This window comes from Geotrypetes seraphini, chromosome 16 (genome assembly GCF_902459505.1).
Source record: "Geotrypetes seraphini chromosome 16, aGeoSer1.1, whole genome shotgun sequence".
NCBI classification, from domain to species: Eukaryota; Metazoa; Chordata; class Amphibia; order Gymnophiona; family Dermophiidae; genus Geotrypetes; species Geotrypetes seraphini.
This window is the reverse complement of record NC_047099.1, coordinates 311-26,747: the sequence shown is the minus strand read 5'-3', so window position 1 is coordinate 26,747 and position 26,437 is coordinate 311. Positions and strand designations below refer to the sequence as shown.

At 37.3% G+C, this 26,437-nt stretch overlaps 1 protein-coding gene across 1 annotated transcript in view; it reads left to right on the top strand.

Moving 5' to 3' along the window:
- The window catches only part of NCAPD2 (non-SMC condensin I complex subunit D2), a gene marked incomplete at its 3' end in the record, with an annotated part of 162,759 nt that extends 138,310 nt beyond the window's left edge, over positions 1 to 24,449 (top strand). The window contains exon 29 of the mRNA XM_033924539.1: positions 24,288 to 24,449. Within this exon, the coding sequence (XP_033780430.1) occupies positions 24,288 to 24,449 (162 nt within the window). The remainder of the gene's footprint in view (positions 1 to 24,287) is intronic.
- Between the last annotated feature and the right edge of the window lie 1,988 nt (positions 24,450 to 26,437).

Sequence of the window (26,437 nt, the reverse complement as noted above, 5' to 3'; positions counted from 1 at the left end):
AAAATATATAATGTCTTTTAAAATATATTCTATTAATGTCAATGGCCTGAATCACGTAATTAAAAGGAAAAAAATATTAACATTTTTAAAAAAACAAAATGCAGATATTTACTGTCTGCAAGAAACCCATCTTAATATGAAGGAATCACAGAAATTATCAGGTGGATGGATAAAAGAATGTTTTTTTGCTCCAGCAGTGGGTAAAAAAGCAGGGGTTGCAATCCTTATAAATAAAAAATGTATGGCCAATATAAAAGTAAAAAATTCAGATCCACATGGAAGATGGATACATATCGATATAGGTATGGGAAATGATACCCTGACGCTATTTAATATATATGCCCCTAATTCGAATCAATCAGAATTTTTCAAAAAGCTACAAAATATGTTATTACCACTGGCTGCCTCTAATTTAGTGGTGGCTGGAGATTTTAATGCTGTAATGGATCCATTATTGGATAAAAAACCTGGTAAAAATATTAAATCTTTAGGTCTAGATAATTTAGTTCGATCATGTGATTTGAAAGATATATGGCGTATTCTTCATTTTAATGATCAGGAGTATTCATTTTGTTCACAGGTTCATAAATCATTTTCAAGAATAGATTATATTTTTGTTTCAACAAATAAAGTGCAACAAGTGATTAAAGCCTCCATTGATCCTATTATCATTTCGGATCATGCGGGAATATGGATAGAATTACAATTAGATCAATTAGAAAATAATAGACCTCTTTGGAGATTTGATAATGCATTGCTTGTGGATGACAAATTTTTGGAAAATTTTAAAACACAAATTAATGAATTTTTTCAAATAAATTTAGTGGAAGATACATCTATAGAGAATGTATGGGATACATTTAAAGCAACTATGAGGGGTAATATCATATCATATTCAGCTTTTATTAGAAAACAAATTAAAAAACAATATATAGAATTAGAAAAAGAAATAAAAATATTAGAAGCTAAATTGATAAGTAAATGGGAATATGAAGTTTTGCAAGCTCTTTTGAAAGTAAAAGGTAAATATAATGAATTAACTTCAAAAATGATAAGAAAAGATTTGTTTTCCAAACAAACGATGTATTATGGAAATTCTAATAAGGCGGGAAAATTATTAGCAAATTATCTTAAGGCAAAAAAAAGGAGAACTAATATTAATGGAATAAAAGATGATAATGGTATAATAACAAATCAAACAAATATAATATTAAAACAATTTTTAAATTTTTATAAGGATCTATATTCTTCCGAACCTTATTTGGAGAAACAAAAAGATGGAAAAAAATTTTTAGATTTAATAAATGGACCTAAGATTCCTGATCATATGAAACGAAGTTTAGAAGAACCTATATCATTAAAAGAATTAGAAACAGCATTGAGATCTCTTAGAGTTGGATCCGCTCCAGGTGGTGATGGTTACACAGTAGAATTTTATAAAACATTTCAAAATATCCTCTCCCCACATTTATTAAAATTATATCAGACACAACTTATAAAAGGTAATATAAAAGGTACTATGGCTGAATCAATAATAATTGTTTTGCCTAAGCCAAATAAAGATCCTACTTTGGTTTCAAACTACAGGCCTATATCATTGATAAACGTTGATAATAAACTTTTGGCGAAAATTTTGGCTTTGAGATTAGCCAAAGCTCTCCCACATATTATAGATATGCATCAAACGGGTTTCGTTGCTAAAAGACATTCCTCCAATAACTCTAGACTATTATTTCACATGCTAAACTTATCAAAAAAAATGGATGAACCGGCATTTACAGTTTCATTAGATGCTGAGAAAGCATTTGATAGAGTAGAATGGAATTTTATGTATCAGGCTTTAGAATGGTTTGGTATAGGTTCTGGATTTATACAAATGGTAAAAACATTGTATAGCTTCCCGATTGCAAGATTAAATATTAATAATAAAATATCTGATGGTTTTCAATTACAGAGGGGAGTTAGACAAGGTTGTCCTTTATCTCCTTTGTTATTTGATGTTGTATTAGAACCCTTATTGTTAGCAATACAGCAAACAAGGGAGATACAAGGAATTCCATATTCAGATATGGAATATAAAATTTCGGCTTATGCTGATGATATTTTGCTTTATTTGAGAAATCCAGAGTCTACCTTATCTTCTTTATTGGAATTAATTGATAAGTTTGGCAAATTTTCAGGTTATAAAATTAATTGGAATAAATCTGAAATTATACCCTTGAATGTTTACTGTGTAAAAGGATTATTTGATATTTTTCCATTCATATGGAAAGAAGAAGGATTTAAATATCTAGGCATTCAAGTTAAAAAAACAATTGAAGATACTGTAAAAGAAAATGAAAAATATGTACTAAAAAAAGTAACAGAGTTATGTGAACAATGGAACCCATTACATATATCTTGGTGGGGTAGAGTTCAAACTATTAAAATGATGATGTTGCCTGTGGTTTGCTACCAAATGAGTATGATACCTATTTATTTTCAGGGGTCCTTTTATAAAAAGCTTAATAGAATTTTAACAAAATTTCTTTGGCTTGGTAAAACACCTAGAATAGCTTTAGTAACCTTACAAAAATCAATTAAGGAGGGAGGGGTAAATTTTCCAAATTTCTATAGGTACCATCAAGCCTATATTCTACGTCAGGGTATGTATTGGATCCTCCCAGAACTTATAGATAATGCACCAGATTGGTTATATTTGGAATGGCGCCTTATGTTTCCCCTAAATTTAGTTCATTTACCAAGTATTAATATACCTAAAAGATACAGAGAAAATAAAATAATAATGGATACTTGGAAAACATTGAGATTTATTGATAAATTAACACCCATCCCAATATATAAATCAACTAATCAATCCATATGGATAAACTCCAAGATCAAAGTAGGCGGAGCTCAAATCCTTTGGAAGAACTGGATTATTGCAGGAATTAGATCTCTAGATGATATTATTTCAGAAGGTAAACTGCTGGATTTTTCACAATTGCAACATAGATTTGATCTTAATAAAACACAAAGTTTTAAATGGATGCAATTGAAGCAGGCCATTCAGGTTGGGTTCCCTGAATGGAAATCATTAAACAATCAATATAGTTTAAAGTTCTTATGCTTTAAAGCAGACTTCCTGGGACATCAAGCCGCATTGTGGTATAAATTAATATCTGGATATTTAAATAAAAAACCAAAAAATGGTCTAAGAGACATTTGGAGCATTGAGATTGGACATCAAATTAATGCATCTCAATGGCCACTAATTTGGTCTTGGAGAATGGGATGTACAATGTCAGCATCTATGAGACAAACATGGTTCTTTTTATTACATAGAGCTTTTTGGACCCCTACTCGTTTACAAAAACTAGACAGTTCTAAGTCTAATAGATGCTGGCACTGTAATCTAGAACCAGGGACATTAGATCATTTGTTATATTACTGTCCTTATATTAAAATATTTTGGAATTCAATTTGGCCACAAATTAATAAATTAATGGAAAATCATATTGCAATATCATATGATACAATTTTATTTGGAACAATGATGAGAAAAAAAAGTCAAATTTCACCAGAAAATAATAAACTTTTATTAATTATGACAGGGGTTGCCATTCAACATATAACTAACAATTGGAAAAATTACAACAACCTAAACTACACATTTTGGTGGAATACAATATGCCATGTTTTTAAAATGGAAAGAACAATATCAATACAAAAGGGAACATATAATAAATTTATAAAAATATGGGGGCCATTGACAAAATACTGTAATGATTAAATAATAGAATACTTTTTCTTCCTTTCTTCTTTTAGAGACTTTCTTATGACACACATATAGGGGGGGTAAGGAAAACAATTTATATATAATATATTATAATATATGATACAAAATGTAACAAATGATTAAGGGATAATAGAAGGGTGGGGGGAGGGAAAATGAATAAAATTTATCCCGAATATATTGTATTAGATATAAATATGTTATTGAATAATTATCAATAGTATCTTAATCTGTTATATACTTTTATAAAATTTGAAAATATTATATTAAAGTGATGAAGGGTTGGGGGGAGGGTGAAGGGGAAAATCAAATTCAGACATACATTGTGTTAGATATAAAAGTGATACCATGCATGTATCAAATGTATTTTATTATTGTGTACACTTTTTGTGAAATTTGAAAATAAAAATATAAGGGAAAAAAAAAAAAAAAATAAACATATATGCAGTGTATTATTTAATAATTTTCCTATATTCTGTTCTTTCTTTCATATAATTATTATTGTCTTTTCTTTGTATTGTTTTCCTCCATTTCTTCAAATATTTCGATATGTTATATTTTCTAATTTTTCATAGAGTCTTCAAAACCATCTTAATATATTATGTTAATATATCATAGGTTCTGGTTTAGAGAGAAACTCTTTTAGTTTTTCGGGATCCTCAAAATATAAGGACTTGTCTCCAGATGACACTCTCATTTTCGCCGGGTAGTATAGACCATATTTAAATCCTTTTTCTTTGAGTAGAGGTCTCATGTCTAGTAGTCTTTTCCTTTTAGTTGCTGTGTTTTTGGCGAAGTCTGGTAAAAACCATAATCTTGATCCTTTATAATTTAAGTTTTTATCTTTTTTTGCAGCATTTAGTATCTCTAGTGCTTGTTGGTATCTCAACATTTTGAAAATGATTGGTCTTGGTCTGTTTTTATTTTCTAGATTTTTTATTGGGATTCTATGCGCCCTTTCAATTTCAATTGGTTGTTTCAAGTCTAATTGTAGAATTTTTGGAATTAAATTTTCAAGGAAAAGGATAGTATTTTTTCCCTCTAAATTTTCTTGTATTCCAAAGAGTTTGATGTTCTTTCTTCTTCCTCTATTCTCGTAATCCTCCAGTTGATCTTTTAATTTATTTAATTCCAGGTTGTCGTTTTTACATCTTTTTGATTCACATTCTATAGTTTCCATTTTTGATTCTAGTTCAGTTGTTCTTTTGTTGTTAACTTCCATTTGTCTATGTATATTTAAAATTTCTTCTTTCATTTCAGACATATTAGTTATAGTTTCTTTAAGCATTTGTTTGATTTGTTTTAATTCTTCCATGACTTCAGCTTTGCTTAATGTGTCCGATTCTTCGATAGGAAGTGGTATTTTGCTTGGTGTTATTTGTTCTTGTTTCTGTCTTTTTGCAGATGTACCAGCCTCATTTTTGTTTTGTCTGGTACTTGTCATGTTGTTGTTTTCTTTTTCTTTGTTATTCTTATTTCTTGTATTTAGTCTTTTAGATTTGGTATTCTTAGGTTTTTAATCTCTTTTCTTCCAAGATTTTGTTCTATCTTTTGAAGTAGAAATTTTTCTTTTTAAGCTCTTTTCTTTTTCCTTTACCTATGTCAGTTTGAAAATTCTTTTCTCACTTTCACTTTTTCAATGAAGTAGGGGAACTCTTTTTTTCTCCTCTCACAAGCCCAATCGCAGCCCTGATTGAGGAGAGCAACACTTTTTTAGAGTTATTTTTCCTATTTTGATCAACTTTAAGCAATTTTCTTCTGTTTTTTCTCAGCGTCTCTCAATTTCCTCAATGTCTTACTGTTTCAGTTTTTTAAAGTTCCGTTGAACCTTTTCTCTGTCTCCTCTCTCACAAGCCCAATCGCAGCTTTGTCAGAGGAAATTAATATTCAATTCAGTATTTATTTTAGTAAGCTGATATTTATTTGTCTTCAGTGCTTCAGCACTTAATTATTGAGAGAAAATGCAAGTATTCCTCTTTCTCAAATTTTTTTAATCCCCTTTTTTTTATCAAAGAATAATCTTTTTCCTTTTTTTTTTTTGGTTTCAATATAGCTGGTCAGAATACAAAATTCTTTCACAATTTTTCCAATCAAACTGTTTGATCTCTCACTTGTACTTCGCGGTTTCAGCGCTGTATTCAAGTTTAATGAAACTGCCAAAGATACAAATGGTTCTCTGCCTTCCCGTTTCTTGTCTGCACTTATCTCACTTCAACTGTAGTAATTCAAGTTTTTTTTTTTTTTTTTTTTTTTTTTTTGGTTATATCTGATCGGAACACAATCTTTCTTCACAATTTCCCAATCAGATTATCTGGTCTTTCACATTCATCTCGCAGTATCAGTACTGCTTTCAAGTCTCTTGAATCCGTTGAAAACACAGACAGCACTCAGCTTTCCTGACTCTTACCAGCTTTTTTCTGTTTCAGTTATATTTGTTCAGAATATAAACTTTTTCCTATTTTTTTCACAATTTCGCCAAACTGTTTAATCACATCTACTTCGCGGTTTCAGCGCTGCATTCAAATTTCAATAAACCGCCAGTACAAACGGTTCTCTGCCTTCCCGACTCTTATCAGCACATATCACGCTTCAACTATAGTAATTCGGCTTTTTTTTTTTTTTTTCCTTTAGTTATATCTTGTCAGAACACAACCTTTCTTTACATTTTCTCAATCAAACATACAACTCGCAGTCTCTTGAAATCGCCGAAAACACAGACAGCTCTCTGCTTCCCGACTCTTATCAGCTTTTTTTTTTTTTCAGTTCACGTTCATCTCATAGTCTCAGCACTGCTTTCAAGCCTCTTAAAACCTCCGAAAACACAGACTGTTTTCCCGACTCTTATCAGTTTTTTGTTATATCTGATCGGAATATAAACATATACTTCAGCGCTGTATTCAATTTTATGTAACCGCCAACACAAACGGTTCTCTGCTTTCCCGACTCTTGTCAGCACATACCTCTCTTTAAATGCCGCAATTTAGGATTTTATCTTGTATCTTTTGTTCAGCTTTTTATATATATATTTTCTATATAATTATTTTGAAGGAAAAATAATTTTTTTTTTATTTCATTGCCTGGATGGTGAGGAGCTTCACGATCACACCTCCATCCGTGCTCGCGTTAAGCCACGCCCCCTCACTTGACATTCTTAAACAACGTTATTATACATATTTTAATTCCCCCCCACCCACCTCGCATCCCTCCCCATATCCACAAAATAATCTATCCAAACATATACATACCTAGACATCTCTCTTCTATATTACAATTAATCTTACATTAACCTATCCCTCCCTCCACCCTTTCTTCCTCAAACTCTTTGTTCATTGTATTATATAAATTAAATGCACAACAAATATAATTCATCATATTACATATATCCCCTAAAATTCCATAGCAATATATTTCCAATATATTTACCCCCTTTCCTTTTCTGTTCATACATATATACCATATTTCTTATATGCATTAATCAGTTAAAATATATTGCTATTTAATTAGAATATCCTATCCCCCCACCCCACCCCCATTTCTCCAAATTATCCCATAAGGAAAAAGAATAAACCTTAATCATTATAATATTCAATTAATGGCCTCCACACCTCCTGAAATCTTTTAAAATGACCCTTCTGTACTGCAAGTAGTCTTTCCTTATCCCAGGACAAGCAGGCAGCATATTCTTGACTGATGGGTGACGGCACCGACGGAGCCCCGGTACGGACAATTTTAGAGTGATTGCACTCTAAGAACTTAGAAAGTTCTAGCAGGCCGCACCGCGCATGCGCGAGTGCCTTCCCGCCCGACAGAGGCGCGCGGTCCCCAGTTTCTTAGTTTCCGCGGAGCTAAGAAGACGCGTCTCTCTCAACGGCCGTTGTGAGAGAATCTTTTGTGAATTCCCGCTCGCGAAAACTGGTTTAGGAGATAATATTTCCTTTCCTTTTTTTATTATTTTCTTTAAAAAAAAAAAAAAAAAAAAAATCTTTATTGTTTTTCCATTATTTTCGGTTTTGCCCCAGCGGGGCCTATAGCCACCATCGAAGCCTCGGCCTTCGATTTGGCTGAAGCCGTTTTTACATTCATGCCCCCCCAACCCGGCTTCAAAAAGTGCCAGCGGTGTGCACGGCCAATTTCACTGACTGATCCTCATAATTGGTGCCTTCAGTGTCTTGGTCCCGACCATCGAGCGTCCACCTGCACCCGCTGTGCAACTTTGAAAAAGAGAACTCTTAAGAATCGTGAGATTCAACAAAAATTATTGTTTGGTGCCGAAATGTCTGATTCTACACCGGCACCGACATCGGTACCAGCGCAGTTTTAATACTTTTCATTATCTTATTCTTCCTCTCCTCTTTCATATTTAATATCCAAAAAATTTTCTTCATGACACACATATTTAACCCTAATTTATCTCCCTTAATTATTCTAATAAATATTCTCCTTATCCCTCCCTTTCCCACCCAATATATTGGCTGCTTAAGGATACACATTGGAACTGTAATCCTAACATTCTCCCCATTCCAGGCAATCAATATTCAATTGTTTAAACAAATTTCCCTTCTATCTATCTATATTGATCTTTTATATATATTTAATCATTTTCCATAACATTTTAATAATGTATCATTTTCCATTTAACAATATGTTAATTTGTATTTCCTTAGTATTATGATTTCAACATATAATTGTTTTAAACATATATGCAGTGTATTATTTAATAATTTTCCTATATTCTGTTCTTTCTTTCATATAATTATTATTGTCTTTTCTTTGTATTGTTTTCCTCCATTTCTTCAAATATTTCGATATGTTATATTTTCTAATTTTTCATAGAGTCTTCAAAACCATCTTAATATATTATGTTAATATATCATAGGTTCTGGTTTAGAGAGAAACTCTTTTAGTTTTTCGGGATCCTCAAAATATAAGGACTTGTCTCCAGATGACACTCTCATTTTCGCCGGGTAGTATAGACCATATTTAAATCCTTTTTCTTTGAGTAGAGGTCTCATGTCTAGTAGTCTTTTCCTTTTAGTTGCTGTGTTTTTGGCGAAGTCTGGTAAAAACCATAATCTTGATCCTTTATAATTTAAGTTTTTATCTTTTTTTGCAGCATTTAGTATCTCTAGTGCTTGTTGGTATCTCAACATTTTGAAAATGATTGGTCTTGGTCTGTTTTTATTTTCTAGATTTTTTATTGGGATTCTATGCGCCCTTTCAATTTCAATTGGTTGTTTCAAGTCTAATTGTAGAATTTTTGGAATTAAATTTTCAAGGAAAAGGATAGTATTTTTTCCCTCTAAATTTTCTTGTATTCCAAAGAGTTTGATGTTCTTTCTTCTTCCTCTATTCTCGTAATCCTCCAGTTGATCTTTTAATTTATTTAATTCCAGGTTGTCGTTTTTACATCTTTTTGATTCACATTCTATAGTTTCCATTTTTGATTCTAGTTCAGTTGTTCTTTTGTTGTTAACTTCCATTTGTCTATGTATATTTAAAATTTCTTCTTTCATTTCAGACATATTAGTTATAGTTTCTTTAAGCATTTGTTTGATTTGTTTTAATTCTTCCATGACTTCAGCTTTGCTTAATGTGTCCGATTCTTCGATAGGAAGTGGTATTTTGCTTGGTGTTATTTGTTCTTGTTTCTGTCTTTTTGCAGATGTACCAGCCTCATTTTTGTTTTGTCTGGTACTTGTCATGTTGTTGTTTTCTTTTTCTTTGTTATTCTTATTTCTTGTATTTAGTCTTTTAGATTTGGTATTCTTAGGTTTTTAATCTCTTTTCTTCCAAGATTTTGTTCTATCTTTTGAAGTAGAAATTTTTCTTTTTAAGCTCTTTTCTTTTTCCTTTACCTATGTCAGTTTGAAAATTCTTTTCTCACTTTCACTTTTTCAATGAAGTAGGGGAACTCTTTTTTTCTCCTCTCACAAGCCCAATCGCAGCCCTGATTGAGGAGAGCAACACTTTTTTAGAGTTATTTTTCCTATTTTGATCAACTTTAAGCAATTTTCTTCTGTTTTTTCTCAGCGTCTCTCAATTTCCTCAATGTCTTACTGTTTCAGTTTTTTAAAGTTCCGTTGAACCTTTTCTCTGTCTCCTCTCTCACAAGCCCAATCGCAGCTTTGTCAGAGGAAATTAATATTCAATTCAGTATTTATTTTAGTAAGCTGATATTTATTTGTCTTCAGTGCTTCAGCACTTAATTATTGAGAGAAAATGCAAGTATTCCTCTTTCTCAAATTTTTTTAATCCCCTTTTTTTTATCAAAGAATAATCTTTTTCCTTTTTTTTTTTTGGTTTCAATATAGCTGGTCAGAATACAAAATTCTTTCACAATTTTTCCAATCAAACTGTTTGATCTCTCACTTGTACTTCGCGGTTTCAGCGCTGTATTCAAGTTTAATGAAACTGCCAAAGATACAAATGGTTCTCTGCCTTCCCGTTTCTTGTCTGCACTTATCTCACTTCAACTGTAGTAATTCAAGTTTTTTTTTTTTTTTTTTTTTTTTTTTTGGTTATATCTGATCGGAACACAATCTTTCTTCACAATTTCCCAATCAGATTATCTGGTCTTTCACATTCATCTCGCAGTATCAGTACTGCTTTCAAGTCTCTTGAATCCGTTGAAAACACAGACAGCACTCAGCTTTCCTGACTCTTACCAGCTTTTTTCTGTTTCAGTTATATTTGTTCAGAATATAAACTTTTTCCTATTTTTTTCACAATTTCGCCAAACTGTTTAATCATATCTACTTCGCGGTTTCAGCGCTGCATTCAAATTTCAATAAACCGCCAGTACAAACGGTTCTCTGCCTTCCCGACTCTTATCAGCACATATCACGCTTCAACTATAGTAATTCGGCTTTTTTTTTTTTTTTTCCTTTAGTTATATCTTGTCAGAACACAACCTTTCTTTACATTTTCTCAATCAAACATACAACTCGCAGTCTCTTGAAATCGCCGAAAACACAGACAGCTCTCTGCTTCCCGACTCTTATCAGCTTTTTTTTTTTTCAGTTCACGTTCATCTCATAGTCTCAGCACTGCTTTCAAGCCTCTTAAAACCTCCGAAAACACAGACTGTTTTCCCGACTCTTATCAGTTTTTTGTTATATCTGATCGGAATATAAACATATACTTCAGCGCTGTATTCAATTTTATGTAACCGCCAACACAAACGGTTCTCTGCTTTCCCGACTCTTGTCAGCACATACCTCTCTTTAAATGCCGCAATTTAGGATTTTATCTTGTATCTTTTGTTCAGCTTTTTATATATATATTTTCTATATAATTATTTTGAAGGAAAAATAATTTTTTTTTTATTTCATTGCCTGGATGGTGAGGAGCTTCACGATCACACCTCCATCCGTGCTCGCGTTAAGCCACGCCCCCTCACTTGACATTCTTAAACAACGTTATTATACATATTTTAATTCCCCCCCACCCACCTCGCATCCCTCCCCATATCCACAAAATAATCTATCCAAACATATACATACCTAGACATCTCTCTTCTATATTACAATTAATCTTACATTAACCTATCCCTCCCTCCACCCTTTCTTCCTCAAACTCTTTGTTCATTGTATTATATAAATTAAATGCACAACAAATATAATTCATCATATTACATATATCCCCTAAAATTCCATAGCAATATATTTCCAATATATTTACCCCCTTTCCTTTTCTGTTCATACATATATACCATATTTCTTATATGCATTAATCAGTTAAAATATATTGCTATTTAATTAGAATATCCTATCCCCCACCCCACCCCCATTTCTCCAAATTATCCCATAAGGAAAAAGAATAAACCTTAATCATTATAATATTCAATTAATGGCCTCCACACCTCCTGAAATCTTTTAAAATGACCCTTCTGTACTGCAAGTAGTCTTTCCTTATCCCAGGACAAGCAGGCAGCATATTCTTGACTGATGGGTGACGGCACCGACGGAGCCCCGGTACGGACAATTTTAGAGTGATTGCACTCTAAGAACTTAGAAAGTTCTAGCAGGCCGCACCGCGCATGCGCGAGTGCCTTCCCGCCCGACAGAGGCGCGCGGTCCCCAGTTTCTTAGTTTCCGCGGAGCTAAGAAGACGCGTCTCTCTCAACGGCCGTTGTGAGAGAATCTTTTGTGAATTCCCGCTCGCGAAAACTGGTTTAGGAGATAATATTTCCTTTCCTTTTTTTATTATTTTCTTTAAAAAACAAAAAACAAAAAAATCTTTATTGTTTTTCCATTATTTTCGGTTTTGCCCCAGCGGGGCCTATAGCCACCATCGAAGCCTCGGCCTTCGATTTGGCTGAAGCCGTTTTTACATTCATGCCCCCCCAACCCGGCTTCAAAAAGTGCCAGCGGTGTGCACGGCCAATTTCACTGACTGATCCTCATAATTGGTGCCTTCAGTGTCTTGGTCCCGACCATCGAGCGTCCACCTGCACCCGCTGTGCAACTTTGAAAAAGAGAACTCTTAAGAATCGTGAGATTCAACAAAAATTATTGTTTGGTGCCGAAATGTCTGATTCTACACCGGCACCGACATCGGTACCAGCGCAGTCGGCACCCACATCTTCGACACCACGCGATACCGCGGCGGTGTCGGCCCCAGGTAAGCCGGCTAAGAAGCCTTCCCCGTTAGAGCGTCCTCCGGTCTCGATGGCAGCGAGCCCAATCCTGCCGACCTCGAGGCGCTCACGGAAGCGCTCCGCTCCAATAGAGGTGAGCCCCTCTACATCGGGGTCCTCATCCTCGGAGCGTAGAGCGGCACCGCAGGTACCATTAAAGAAAAAAACGGTACCGGTGCCTTCCCTTGAGGAGCGTATAGCTACTGTTCTGAAGGCGCAACTTAAAGAACAGCTACAGCACCTCTTGCCTTCAGTCCTGGCATCGACTATACCGGTACCAGTCCAGTCTGAGCCACCGGTACCGATAGTGGACCGTCCTATTTTATCGACATCTACTTTATCGGTACCGGTGCAATCGGCATCTGTCTCCATGCCGATTCTGGCACCGGAGCCGAGAGCTCACCATCAAGCTGTACAAACTTCGGCTCCGGTGCGTACTGTAACATCTCCCGGTACCGAATCAGGCAGGTCGGGGAAGTCTCTTCACAAGTCCCGACATTTAGAGCCTTCCACTCCAGAGTCTCGAGACCGGAGTTATCAGGTTCGAGACCCTGACTTATGGGGTGACTCGGAAGATCCTCTTCTTTCGGAGGGAGAATGCTCTTCTGGTGATGAGGACCCGTCTGTTTTAGGAGCCTCCTCTAAACCAGAAGTGTCTTCCTTTTCTTCCTTTTTGAAGGAAATGTGTGACTCTCTCTCCATTCCTTTGGAGGCTGAGTCAAAGAAATCCAAGGCTTTTTTGGATGCCCTGGACTTTGACCAGCCTCCAAAGGAATATCTTAAATTACCTCTCCATGATATTCTGAGAGAGACGTTTTATAAAAATCTGGAATCTCCTCTGACTATTCCTGGAGCTCCCAGAAAATTAGACTCCTTGTATAAAGTCATTCCTATCCCTGGATTTGACAAGCCCCAACTATCTCATGAGTCCCTTTTGGTTGAGTCCACCTTAAAAAAGTCCAAGGGGGCTAGTGTTTATGCCTCAGTCCCTCCTGGCAGAGAAGGCAAATCTATGGACAAGTTTGGTAAAAGGCTATACCAAAACGCTATGTTAGCTAATCGATCAGGAAATTATACTTTCCATTTCTCTTTCTACCTTAAGCAGCTGATTCAAAATCTTACTGCTTTTGAGAAATATCTTCCTGATCGGAAAAAGTCTACTTTTCACCAGACTTGTTCATCTCTGTTACAGCTCCGAAAATTCATGGTAAGATCCATATATGATACTTTCGAGCTGACCTCCAGAGCCACAGCCATGTCAGTGGCCATGCGACGGCTAGCCTGGCTTCGTGTTTCAGAACTGGATGTTAACCACCAAGATAGGCTAGCCAATACACCTTGCTTAGGGGATGAGCTGTTTGGAGATTCCATGGACTCCACTACTCAAAAATTGTCCGCTCATGAGACCAGATGGACACACTTCTGAAGACTAAAAAGCCTCCTCCATCCAGGCCTTTTCGTCCACAATCATCCTACCAGCGTAGATTTGTGGCTCGCCCTCTGCCTCAAACTACACAACAGCCGAGACGTCAGAGGCAACAACGTCCAGCTGCTAGACAACCTCAGCAGCAGCAGCAGGTAAAACCTACACCTGCTCAAAAGTCCACTCAGCCCTTTTGACTTGGTTCTCCAAAACATAGCCAGTCTTGCTCCTTCTACCCAACTTCCACAGCCTATAGGAGGACGCCTTTCTTATTTCATAAGCCGTTGGGAACTTATCACGTCAGATCAGTGGGTCCTGAATATCATCCACCACGGCTACTCTCTCAACTTCCAAACTCTACCTTCTCCAAGTCAACCAAAAGAGTCTGCTTTGCACACACCTCAGTCTCTTCTTCTTCTCCAGGAGGTTCAATCCCTTCTCATTCTGAATGCCATAGAGGAGGTCCCTCTAGATCAAAAAGGACAGGGATTCTACTCCCGTTACTTTTTGGTCCCCAAAAAAACAGGAGATCTCAGACCCATTCTAGATCTCCGCGATCTCAACAAATATCTGGTCAAAGAAAAGTTCAAAATGCTCTCTCTAGCCACTCTTTATCCTCTAATAAATCAAGGCGACTGGCTATGTTCCCTCGATCTCAAAGAAGCATACACTCACATACCGGTCAATCTGGCCTCCAGACAATATCTCCGCTTCATGATCAATCGTTGTCATTACCAATACAAGGTGCTACCCTTCGGCCTTGCCTCCTCTCCAAGAGTGTTTACCAAATGTCTGATTGTGGTAGCTGCTTTTCTACGCTCCCACCACCTTCAGGTGTTTCCTTACCTAGACGATTGGTTGATAAAGACCAATTCATCTCAGACAGTGCTCCAAGCCACCAACCAGACCATCAGGTTTCTTCAAATTCTGGGGTTCGAGATCAATTTACCCAAATCTCATCTCATCCCCACTCAGAGGCTTCAATTCATAGGAGCTATCTTGGAAACAACCCTCATGAGAGCGTTCCTACCGTCCAACCGTCTTCAAACACTTCTTTCTCTCTGTCAGCAGGTGCTTCAACAGATTTCCATCTCAGCAAAGCGAATGATGATTCTCTTGGGTCACATGGCCTCCACAGTTCATGTCACACCCCTCGCACATCTTCACCTGCGCACTCCTCAATGGACCCTTGCCACTCAGTGGTCCCAAGCGACAGATCCTTGCTCACGACACATATCTGTGACATCATCTCTTCGTCGGTCTCTTCAATGGTGGTTGGTATCCTCAAATCTATCCAGGGGTCTACTGTTCCACCAACCTCCTCATCAACTTGTCATCACCACCGATGCCTCTCCTTATGCATGGGGAGCTCATTTGAACGAATTCCAAACTCAGGGCCTTTGGACAGCCCAGGAAAAGAAGCGTCACATCAATTTCCTGGAACTCAGAGCGATGTTTTATGCCCTCAAGGCCTTCCAGCATCTTCTTTTTCCTCAAGTTATCCTGTTGTGCACAGACAATCAAGTTGCAATGTACTACATCAACAAACAGGGGGGGACGGGCTCTCGCCTCTTATGCCAAGAAGCCCAGAAGATCTGGACTTGGGCCATAGATCACCATCTATTCCTGAAAGCCATTTACATTCAGGGAGAACAGAATTCCTTAGCGGACAAGCTCAGCAGAATTCTCCAACCTCACGAGTGGACACTCGATCCTGTAACTCTACAATCCATCTTCGCTCAATGGGGCACTCCTCAGATAGACCTCTTTGCAGCTCCTCACAATCACCAGCTGCCTCTATTCTGCTCCAGACTTTACTCTCCTCACCGTCTGGCAGCGGATGCATTTCTCCTGGATTGGTCCAATCTGTTCCTGTACGCCTTCCCTCCTCTGCCTCTCATGTTGAGAACCTTGTTCAAACTCAAGAGGGATCACGCAACCATGATTCTGATTGCTCCGAGATGGCCCAGGCAACATTGGTTTTCCCTTCTACTTCAGCTCAGTTCCAGGGAACCTTTTCTTCTGCCTCTGTATCCTTCTCTGCTTACACAACAGCAGGAAACCCTTCTTCATCCCAACCTCCAGTCACTGCACCTGACATCTTGGTATCTCTCGGGCTGACATCTCATGATACTCTTTTATCTCAGCCTGTTCGTTCCATACTGGATGCCTCCAGGAAACCAGCCACTCTGCAATGTTACCATCAGAAGTGGACGAGATTTTCTTCCTGGTGTCTTCGTCATCATCTTGATCCCACTTCCCTAGCAGTGGAGACGTTGTTGGATTATTTACTTTCTTTATCTGACTCTGGCCTTAAGTCCTCTTCCATCAGAGTCCACCTCAGTGCCATTGCAGCTTTTCATGAGCCGATCCATGGAAAACTTCTCTCAGCTCATCCCCTGGTGTCCAGGTTCAAGCGAGGTATTTTAAATCTGAAACCACCTCTTAAAAGCCCTCCTGTTATTTGGGATCTCAATGTGGTTCTTTCCGCTTTAATGAAGCCTCCGTTTGAACCATTGGCTACTTCGCCTTTCAAGTATCTCACTTGGAAGGTCCTTTTTCTTATTGCTCTTACCTCTGCCAGGAGGGTCAGTGAGCTACATGCACTAGTATCGGATCCACCGTTTACAGTTTTTCATCATGACAAGGTGGTCCTACGTACACATCCAAAGTTTCTTCCAAAGGTTGTCTCTGAATTCCATCTCAACCAATCCATTGTTCTACCTGTTTTCTTTCCGAAGCCTCATTCTCACTCTGGGGAACAGACTTTACATACTTTGGACTGTAAACGGGCTTTGGCTTATTATTTAGACCGCACTAAAGCCCACAGATCATCTCCCCAACTTTTTCTGTCCTTTGATCCGAATAAATTGGGACGTCCTGTTTCTAAACGTACATTGTCTAATTGGCTGGCAGCATGCATATCTTTCTGTTACGCTCAGACTGGACTGACACTGGATGGTTCTGTCACGGCCCATAGAGTCCGAGCCATGGCAGCATCTGTAGCTTTCCTCCGTTCCACTCCTATTGAGGAAATCTGCAAGGCTGCTACCTGGTCCTCAGTTCATACTTTTACATCTCATTATTGTCTGGATGCCTTCTCCAGACGGGATGGTCACTTCGGCCAATCTGTTTTGCAAAATTTGTTTTCCTAATGGCCAACCTTCCCACCATCCCTCTTTTTGTTAGCTTGGAGGTCACCCATCAGTCAAGAATATGCTGCCTGCTTGTCCTGGGATAAAGCACAGTTACTTACCGTAACAGGTGTTATCCAGGGACAGCAGGCAGATATTCTTGCGTCCCTCCCTCCTCCCCGGGTTGGCTTCTTAACTGGCTTATCCTAACTGGGGACCGCGCGCCTCTGTCGGGCGGGAAGGCACTCGCGCGTGCGCGGTGCGGCCTGCTAGAACTTTCTAAGTTCTTAGAGTGCAATCACTCTAAAATTGTCCGTACCGGGGCTCCGTCGGTGCCGTCACCCATCAGTCAAGAATATCTGCCTGCTGTCCCTGGATAACACCTGTTACGGTAAGTAACTGTGCTATCTTGTACATATGACATACTGAGTTCCACCAGAAACTACAATTCAGTCTAGAACAGTCTTTCCAATTAGTCGTTATTTGCTGGATCCCCACACCAGTAAGAATCATCAGTAACTTATTATTTGCTGCAGATATTTGGCATTTAGCCCTCATACACATTCCAAAAACCACCGTGTCATAGGACACATGCCACATGACTTTCCATCATTAGGTTAACTTGATCCCAGATTGACAACCAAAATGCCTGAATACATGGACAATAGAATAAAAGATGGTCTAAAGTTCCCACTTCAATTTTACAATGCCAGCATCTATTAGACTTAGAGCAATCTAATTTTTGTAATCTAGTAGGGGTCCAGAATGCTCTATGCAACAAGAAGAACCATGTTTGCCTAATAGATGCCGACATCGTACCTTTAATTCTCCAAGACCAAATACGTGGCCATTGAGATGCATTAATCTGATGCTTAATCTCAATGCTCAAAATATCTCTTAATCCATTTTTAGTTTTCTTATTCAAATAATTAGATATAATTTTATACCACTTTGCGGCCTGGTGTCCCAGAAAATCTGCCTGGAAACATAAGAATTCTAAGCTGTAATGATCATTTAAAGATTTCCATTCAGGGAACCCCACCTGAATAGCCTGCTTCAATTGCAACCACTTATAACTTTGTTTTTTATTCAGACCATATTTATGTTGCAATTGTGAAAAATCAAGCAGCTTACCATTATCAATTACTTCCTTTAAGGATCTTATATCTGCTTTAATCCAATCCTTCCAGACAACCTTAAACCCGCCTATTTGTATCTTGGAGTTTACCCAAATAGATTGATGTGTCGATTTTAAAATAGAATCAGGAGATAATTTGTCTACAAGTCTTAATGTTTTCCAAGTATCCATTAATACTCTATTGTCTATACGTATTCTAGGCATTTTTATACTAAGCAGAAGATCAAGCCTAAGTGGAAATATAAGTGATCTCTCCACCCATAACCATTCTGGTAGTTGTTCCAAAAGCTCTGGGAGGACCCAATACATACCTTGGCGCATGATATAGGCCTGATGATACCTATAAAAATTGGGGAAATTTACCCCACCCTCCTCAATTGGTCTTTGTAGAGACACTAGAGCCACTCTTGCAATTTTACCCAGCCAAATAAATTTAACCAGAATACTATTTAACTTTTTATAGAAAGACCCCTGAAAAAACACTGGTATCATTCCCAATTGATAGCAAACCACAGGCAAAATCATCATTTTAACAGTTTGAACTCTTCCCCACCATGACAAATGCAAAGGATTTCATTGCTCACACAACTCTGTTACATTTTGTAATAAAAATGTTTCATTTATTCTCATTGTCTCTTCGAGTGTCTTATTCAACCAAATACCTAAGTACTTTATTCCTTCCTCTTTCCAAATAAAAGGAAAAGAATCAAGTATACCTTTTGTACAATGCACATTTAAAGGTAAAATCTCTGATTTAGTCCAATTTATTTTGTATCCTGAGAATTTTCCAAATGTATCTATTACTTCAAGTAGACATGGAATTGTTGTTTCCGGATTCCTCAAATGAAGCAAAATATCATCTGCATAAACGGATACTTTATACTCCACTCCAGCACATGGAATACCCTGTATGTCCTTTGCCTGTCGAATAGCTAACAACAAGGGTTCAAGAACTATATCAAAAAGCAAAGGAGATAATGGACAACCCTGTCTAACTCCCCTCTGCAATTTAAAAGCATCCGAAAAATTATTATTTATATATAAACGAGCAGTTGGGGAGCTATACAGTGCTTGAATCATTTGTATAAATCTGGATCCAATACCAAACCAATCCATAGCTTGATACATGACATTCCATTCTACACGATCAAAAGCCTTCTCAGCATCTAGTGAAACCGAAAAAGCCGGATCATTAATTTGTTTTGTTAAATAATACATCTGAAATGCCAGTCTAGTATTATTAGAAGAGTGTCTTTGAGCAACAAATCCAGTTTGATTCATACCTATTATATGCGGAAGAGCTTTAGCCAATCTTAATGCTAAAATCTTAGCTAATAATTTCCCATCTACATTTATTAAAGATAGCCCTACTGAAACAGAATGGATGAATGGGGCTATATAAACCTTTAAAGGTACCGCCCCACTAAGCTGAGAACAGAGGTTTTAGCAGGGAGTGAGTTGATCGCAGGGATGTTTTAGCCGGGTTGGATGAAAATACTGTCAGTCAATGAATCAAAAGAGACCAGATGTGTATATTTGAACAAATGATAGCCCTACTGAAAGAGAATGGATGAATGGGGCTATATAAACCTTTAAAGGTACCGCCCCACTGAGTTGGGAAGAGTGATATTGGCAGGAAGTGAGTTGATTGCAGGGATCTTAAAGCCGGGTTGGGTGAAAATCCTGTTAGTCAATGAATCAAAAGAGAGAAGATATGTATGTAGAGTAGTTGAAAGCCCTAATTAAAAAGAAGAGATGAATGGGGCTATATAAACCTTTAAAGTTACCGCTCCACTGACGTGGGAGGAGGGATTTTGGCAGGAAGTTAGTTGATCGCAGGGATGTGTAAAGCCGTTTGGGTGAAAACCCTGTTAGTCAATAAATCAAAAGAGAGAAAAAGGTGTATATTAGATCAAATGATAGCACCTAATGAAACAGAATGAATGAATGGGGCTCTTTAAACCTTTAAAAGGTACCGCTTCGCTGAGCTGGGAGTAGGTATTTTGGCAGGAAGTGAGTTGATTGCAGTGATCTGTAAAGCCCGGATGAGTGAAAATCCCGTCAGTCAACGAATCAGTGGAGACAGGGCTGGTGAGGAAAGAAGAGAGAGAGGCCTTTAAAAATGCAGCATTATGAGAAATAGTCAAAATTCCAAATACTATTTGAAAAGTACAATACACTTTTACATGAAAGAGAGAGAATTACAATTCAATGAAGCACAGAATATATTACCAAAAAAGAGACAAGATGATGAATTGAAAGCGCTACAGAAACAGAATGGATGAATGGGCGTATATAAACCTTTAAAGGTACCGCTCCACTGAGCTGGGAGGAGGGATTTTGGCAGGAAGTGAGTTGATTGTAGGGATCTTTAATCCGGGTTGGGTGAAAATCCTGTCACTCAATGAATTAAAAGAGAGAAGAAATGTATATTAGATCAATTGATGAACCTGCGGAAACAGAATGAATGAATTAAAGGTTTCTAGAACTCCAAGGAACTGCTCCACTAAGCTGGGCTCAGGGATTTTGGCAGGAAGTGAGTTGATTGCAGGGATGTTTAAGTGGGGTTGGGTGAAAATCCTGTTATTTAACGAATCAAAAGAGTCAATATGTGTATATTAGATAAATTGAAAGCCCTACTGAAACAGAATGGATGAATGGGGCTATATAAACCTTTAAAGGTACTGCTCCACTGAGCTAGGAGGAAGGACATTGGCAGGAAGTTGAGGTCAATCCAGGGATATTTAAAACAGGTTGGGTGAATTTGGATCTTAGTACTATGGGTTTGGTCTTTTCTGGTTTCCTTTCTATAGTCTGCTTTTTGTCTGGAGTCTTTTGAGTTTAGAATTACATTTTATAACACATTTTTGTGGTTATAATTGTGTGACATGTCTAAATCGGTCAAGTTATCCATTCTTTTTTGTCCCCCTCATACAGTGACAGACCGCCCCGGGTGCCAGCCCTAGGGGGGTACACAGCCGGCTGGATCCAGATCCTTCTGAGCTGCTCTAAATGGCACCTGCACCTCAGCGAGGCTGCCATACTTATTCCGAAGCAGAGTCGGCAGCTGCACTGAAGTGCAGGAAGGTCCCGTGATGATTGCATTTGCCGCCTCTGCCTCCGGAAGACGTAAGTGATGTCGGAAGGGGTGGACCGCCAGCTGCAGTCATTGTGGAACCTTGCCGCAACTCCCTGCGTCTGCCGCCCTCCCCCCAAAACGTCACTTACATCTTCCAGAGGCAGAGGCAACAGAAGCAGTCATCATGGGACCTTGCTGGTTTGGAGGGAGAGAGGAGCATAGAAGGGTGGTAGAGGGAGAGAAAGGGGCAGATGCAGATGGAATTGGTGTGCAGGGAAAGGAGAGAGAGACATAAGGGGGAAGGGTACTGGATGGAATTGGGTTGGAGGGAAAGAAAGGGGGCAGCTGCTGATGGAAGTGGGGGGAAGGGAGAGGAGAGAGTGAAATACCAGACCTTGGGGGTGTGGGAGAGGGAAGGGAAGAAGAGATAGATGCCAGACCATTGGAGGAGGGAAGGGAAGAAGATGGATGCCAGAATAATAGGGGTGAAGGTAGAGATGGAAGGGGAATACAAGGAGAGAAGATGCCATATAGAAGGGGCAGAGAGAGGGTAGACAGTGGATGAAAGGAAGAGAGTGACAAGAGTATGAGGAAAGCAGAAACCAGAGAAGACAATGTAGAAAAAAATTATATTTATTTATTTTTTTTGCTTTAGGGGAGATGCATCGCTGTTTCTGTGGTGTTGCATTGTATGGAGAGTCCAGCTTCTTGGTTGTTCAATTTAACCTTTGTCTACGATTTTCTATTTTATCCCCCCTTTTACAAAACTGTAAAGCATTTTTTTTAGCACCAGCCATGGTTGTAATTGCTCAGAATTCTATGAGAGTCTGAGCTGTTACCACCATGGCTGAAAACCACATTATAGTTTTGTAAAAGGGAGAGGAGTTAGTTTGTGATTACATATTTCATACTAGGCGAAGGTGTTTCCTGTGTTCTGTGTGTTCAAAAGACACATATTTTAATTAAGATTTTTTTTTTTTTTGTAAATAATTTTTATTCTTTTTAAATTCTTACATCAAGTGAAATACATGTATTACATTCAATTATGAAAAAACACTTGAAATTATCATTAAATGTTCTTACATTTTATTTAATATTTTAATTAAGATTGACTGTGTAGGATTGATCTGTACTAGTCTGGCTTGTTTAGTTTTACAATGGGTGTATTGATGTACTGCTCACTGCAATATGTAAGATGCTGCCTTTTCCTAGGTACACTTGTGTGATGTGTGGATTGTTACTAAAAATCATGTTTTTCATACAGATGGGGGGTGTCATAAATGATGGGCCTTGGGTGTCACATATGCTAGGTACACCACTGCCTTCATAGTTTATATCTAATCCACAAGCCTGCTTTTAGGACCTACAGGGTATGTATCCCTCTGATTCATGACAATTTCGCTTCTCATGTTACCTTATCCATTCTTTTTATTATACAACTGCCCAGATAAGCATCATTCTTTGACGTGATTGGACCTTGAAAACTAACGGCAACAGTGTTTTCCCCAGAAATTTTTTCCAGCCATGAAAAACATTTGCTGCATTTAGTGTGCCACAAAAAAACATTTGCTCCGTTTAGTGTGCAGGAGTTAAAAAAGTTTGAGAGACGCTGCTCTATACCATTTGAAAGAGGGCAAATATCTAATTATTCACTTCTAGAATTGGATACTTCTTAAATTTAATATAAATATTATGGAACAAGTGTCAAACCTTAAGAAAGGCAGTCATACTGAGCATTGGAAAATAACTAATAATAATTAACTAATAAAAATAGTACACATTTAGGGCTCCTTTTACTAAGCTGCAATAGCGGTTTTATCGTGCGCTTAGCTCGCGCAGAATTGCCGCATGCGCTAGACACTAATGCCAGCATTGAGCTAGTTAGACATCAAAGTATTTCGAAAAGAAATCAAAACATTTCTATTCAGAAAACACGTCATTACCAACTAATATCCTCCCTTTATGCACAAGCTCTCCCTCTATAGAATAACACATTAATCAATTCTTAGAACCTTTCCTATCATACATACTCTGATTCCTATATAAACATTTTCCACACTATCCAATAAACTTCTTATGTCATTATTAGGTAACTTCCAATCTGTAAACCGTATATACTGATATTCTCCACTATATTCTCTTATCACTTGATTCCCTGATATGTAATTTTCATAATTGAATCCTCTACCACACCATGTAATGTACATGAATCACTGTTATGTAATTTATCTAGATAATCTTTATTACGCAATTCTTTTGGTAATGTCCAAATCTCCTATAATTTGTATTCCGACTTGAACAATATATAATGTATAATGTATTCAAAATTAATTTTCCAATGAACTGTTTTCCTACCTTCTTCTACTCTGTTTATAACCTAACTAATTTATTTTTCTCAAGTACTTTAGCAAGAATGTGAGCCTTTGGGACAGTCAGGGAACTCTAAGTACTCTCTCTTCATCTTAATTAATCTTACTTATTGCATTTCTTCTGTTTCTACTGTAAACCGCTTAGAACTTCACGGTACAGCGGTATATAAGAAATAAAATTATTATTATTATTATTAGTTCTAGCTGTGTAGCGTAGCAATTCTGCACGCACTAAAAACGCTATTGCAGCTTAGTAAAAGGAGCCCTTAATTTTTCCCCACCACCAAATTTCCCCGTCCCGCCCCACCCGGCTACTTTTTCATGCTACCCGGCTGGACAATATTTCTGGGGAGAACACTGAGGACTATAACCAAAAGTTTGGTTTCAGTCTCCACCTGCTGGTCATGGCGAGCTATTACCCATCAGTGAAGGCTGTATCGGTCTGGAGTGTCTAAAAGAAAGAAAATTAGCAGATAAGAACCTAATTTCTTCTTATATGTTGCTTTCATAAGACTATGAATCTGCTGATCCCTGAGACAGGGGAAGGGGGTGGGAGTGAAGAGCATCGGGTGTTTCTCTGTCTGGCTCACTATGGGAATGATCTGTTCAGTGACCTGGCACAGTGAGCTAGTTAATGAAGCTAAAACGACCTGCGACTGAGTGAGATTTATTTGCTTACAATAATTTTCTCTGACCATTTTTTAAATTTCTTCCCTTTTTTCTCTCTTCAGGCTCAGATTGATGAGTTTGAGCAGAAAATCTCAGCTTTCCATAACCGGGGACTGGAGAACATGGAACAACCTGCTGAATTGCTACCCCTAGGTCTTTCAGAGAAGGCAAGAAAGAAATGCATAGCAGGTGAGAAGGGAAGAGGGACACCATGCTCTCTGTTCGTAAATACCTTAATAAAAATCATTACAATATATACATATTTTTTTTAATATACTACTACCTAAAAATGTATTGGAGTGTTTCACTGATCTGCACAGCATATGCTATATTTTTAATTTTTCTATAATTATTTCACATTGACAGTAAGAATAAGAAACACTTTGGCAAAACAATAACAGGCTTTTGATGATATTAACAGGAGTTGCCATCCAACAAATAACATATAATTGGAAGGACTGTAGAAGATTGAATTATTGTTTTTGGTGAAATTCAGTTTGTCATGTGTATAAAATAGACAGAGCGTTGGCAGTTCAAAAAGGTTATTATAAGAAATTTAAGGATGTGTGGGGACCATTATTAAATTATAGTAATGAATAAGTTACACTTTTCCCAATTTTCATACACATGTGGATTTGGGATGGTTTTCCATTAAGAATATATATATGAAGGTCATAAGATATTATTTTGAAAAGGCATATATTAGTTATATATGAATTTGGGAGGGGGTGGGGGTTAAATCTTATTGGTGTATGATATTGAAGACTTTTCAGGTGATGTTGTATTATAATTGTTTGATATTTACTGTACACTTGATGTAAGTTATAAAATGAGTAAAGAATTAAAAAAAAAGAAAAGAAACACTCTGGCTTAAGGACTATAGTAAATTAAATATCCAGTCACAGTAGCTGAGCTAATACAAATATTTTTGGAGAAGAATCAAGCTGTTTCCCTATGAACAAGCATAATAGAATCAGCCAAGCTTTTGGCATGTGTAAATATTCCCTCCTATGTAGTCCTTCAATCTTCTGCCTAAAGAAGGTTCTGGTAACACATGAACCTGATAATGGTTGGGGGGGAAGGGGGTCTGCTCTTTAGACTTGCAGCCCAAGGAGGACCCTTTTCCAACAAGAGACCTAGGATGTCCTAGAAAAGGATTTGATGACTTTGCTTGGATTCAGCGGATTCTTTGATGCTGCGGGAGGAGCAGGCAAAGTTGTCTGGTCTCAAAGGAACCCTTTGGAAGAAGTCATCCAACACAAGAATGCTACAGTGTTTTGTATTTTTTTTTTTTTTAAATCTTTATTCCTTTTTATTTCTTTCAACAAGTGTACAGTATTATTACAATTAATTTACATAACACACTTGGCATTCTTAAACAATATTATTATACATGTTTTTATTCCCCCCCCCACCTCCCACCCTTTTCCATATCAATAAAATATTCCTTCCAAATTTATATATAATTATACATCCCTTTTTGATAATACAATTAATCTGACATGAAATCTGTCCCTCCTCCCATCCTTCTTCCTCAAACACTTTAAACATTTTATTATACCCAGTAATGCACAACAATAAATATCTCATCCTATTACATATATCTCCTTATTTTTCATAACAACATCTTTCCAATATTTTTCCCTCCCTATCCCTCCCATTTCTATATATTATCCCCTAAGGAAAAAGAATAAACTTTACTCGTTATAATATTCAATTAATGGCCTCCACACCTCTTGAAATCTTTTAAAATACCCCCTCTGTATCGCAAAAAATCTTTCCATCTTATACATATGACAAACTGAGTTCCACCAAAAATTACAATTCAATCTAGAACAGTCTTTCCAATTAGTTGTTATCTGTTGAATTCCCACTCCCGTAAGAATCAACAATAATTTATTGTTTGCTGCAGATATTTGGCATTTGGCCCTCATACACATTCCAAAAATCACTGTGTCATAGGATAAAGCCACATGACTCTCCATCAACATATTAACTTGATCCCATATTGATATCCAAAATGCCTGAATACATGGACAATAAAATAAAAGATGGTCTAGAGTTCCAACTTCAATTTTACAATGCCAGCATCTATTAGACTTAGAGCAATCTAATTTTTGTAATCTAGTAGGGGTCCAGAATGCTCTATGCAACAAAAAGAACCATGTTTGCCTAATAGATGCTGACATCGTACCTTTAATTCTCCAAGACC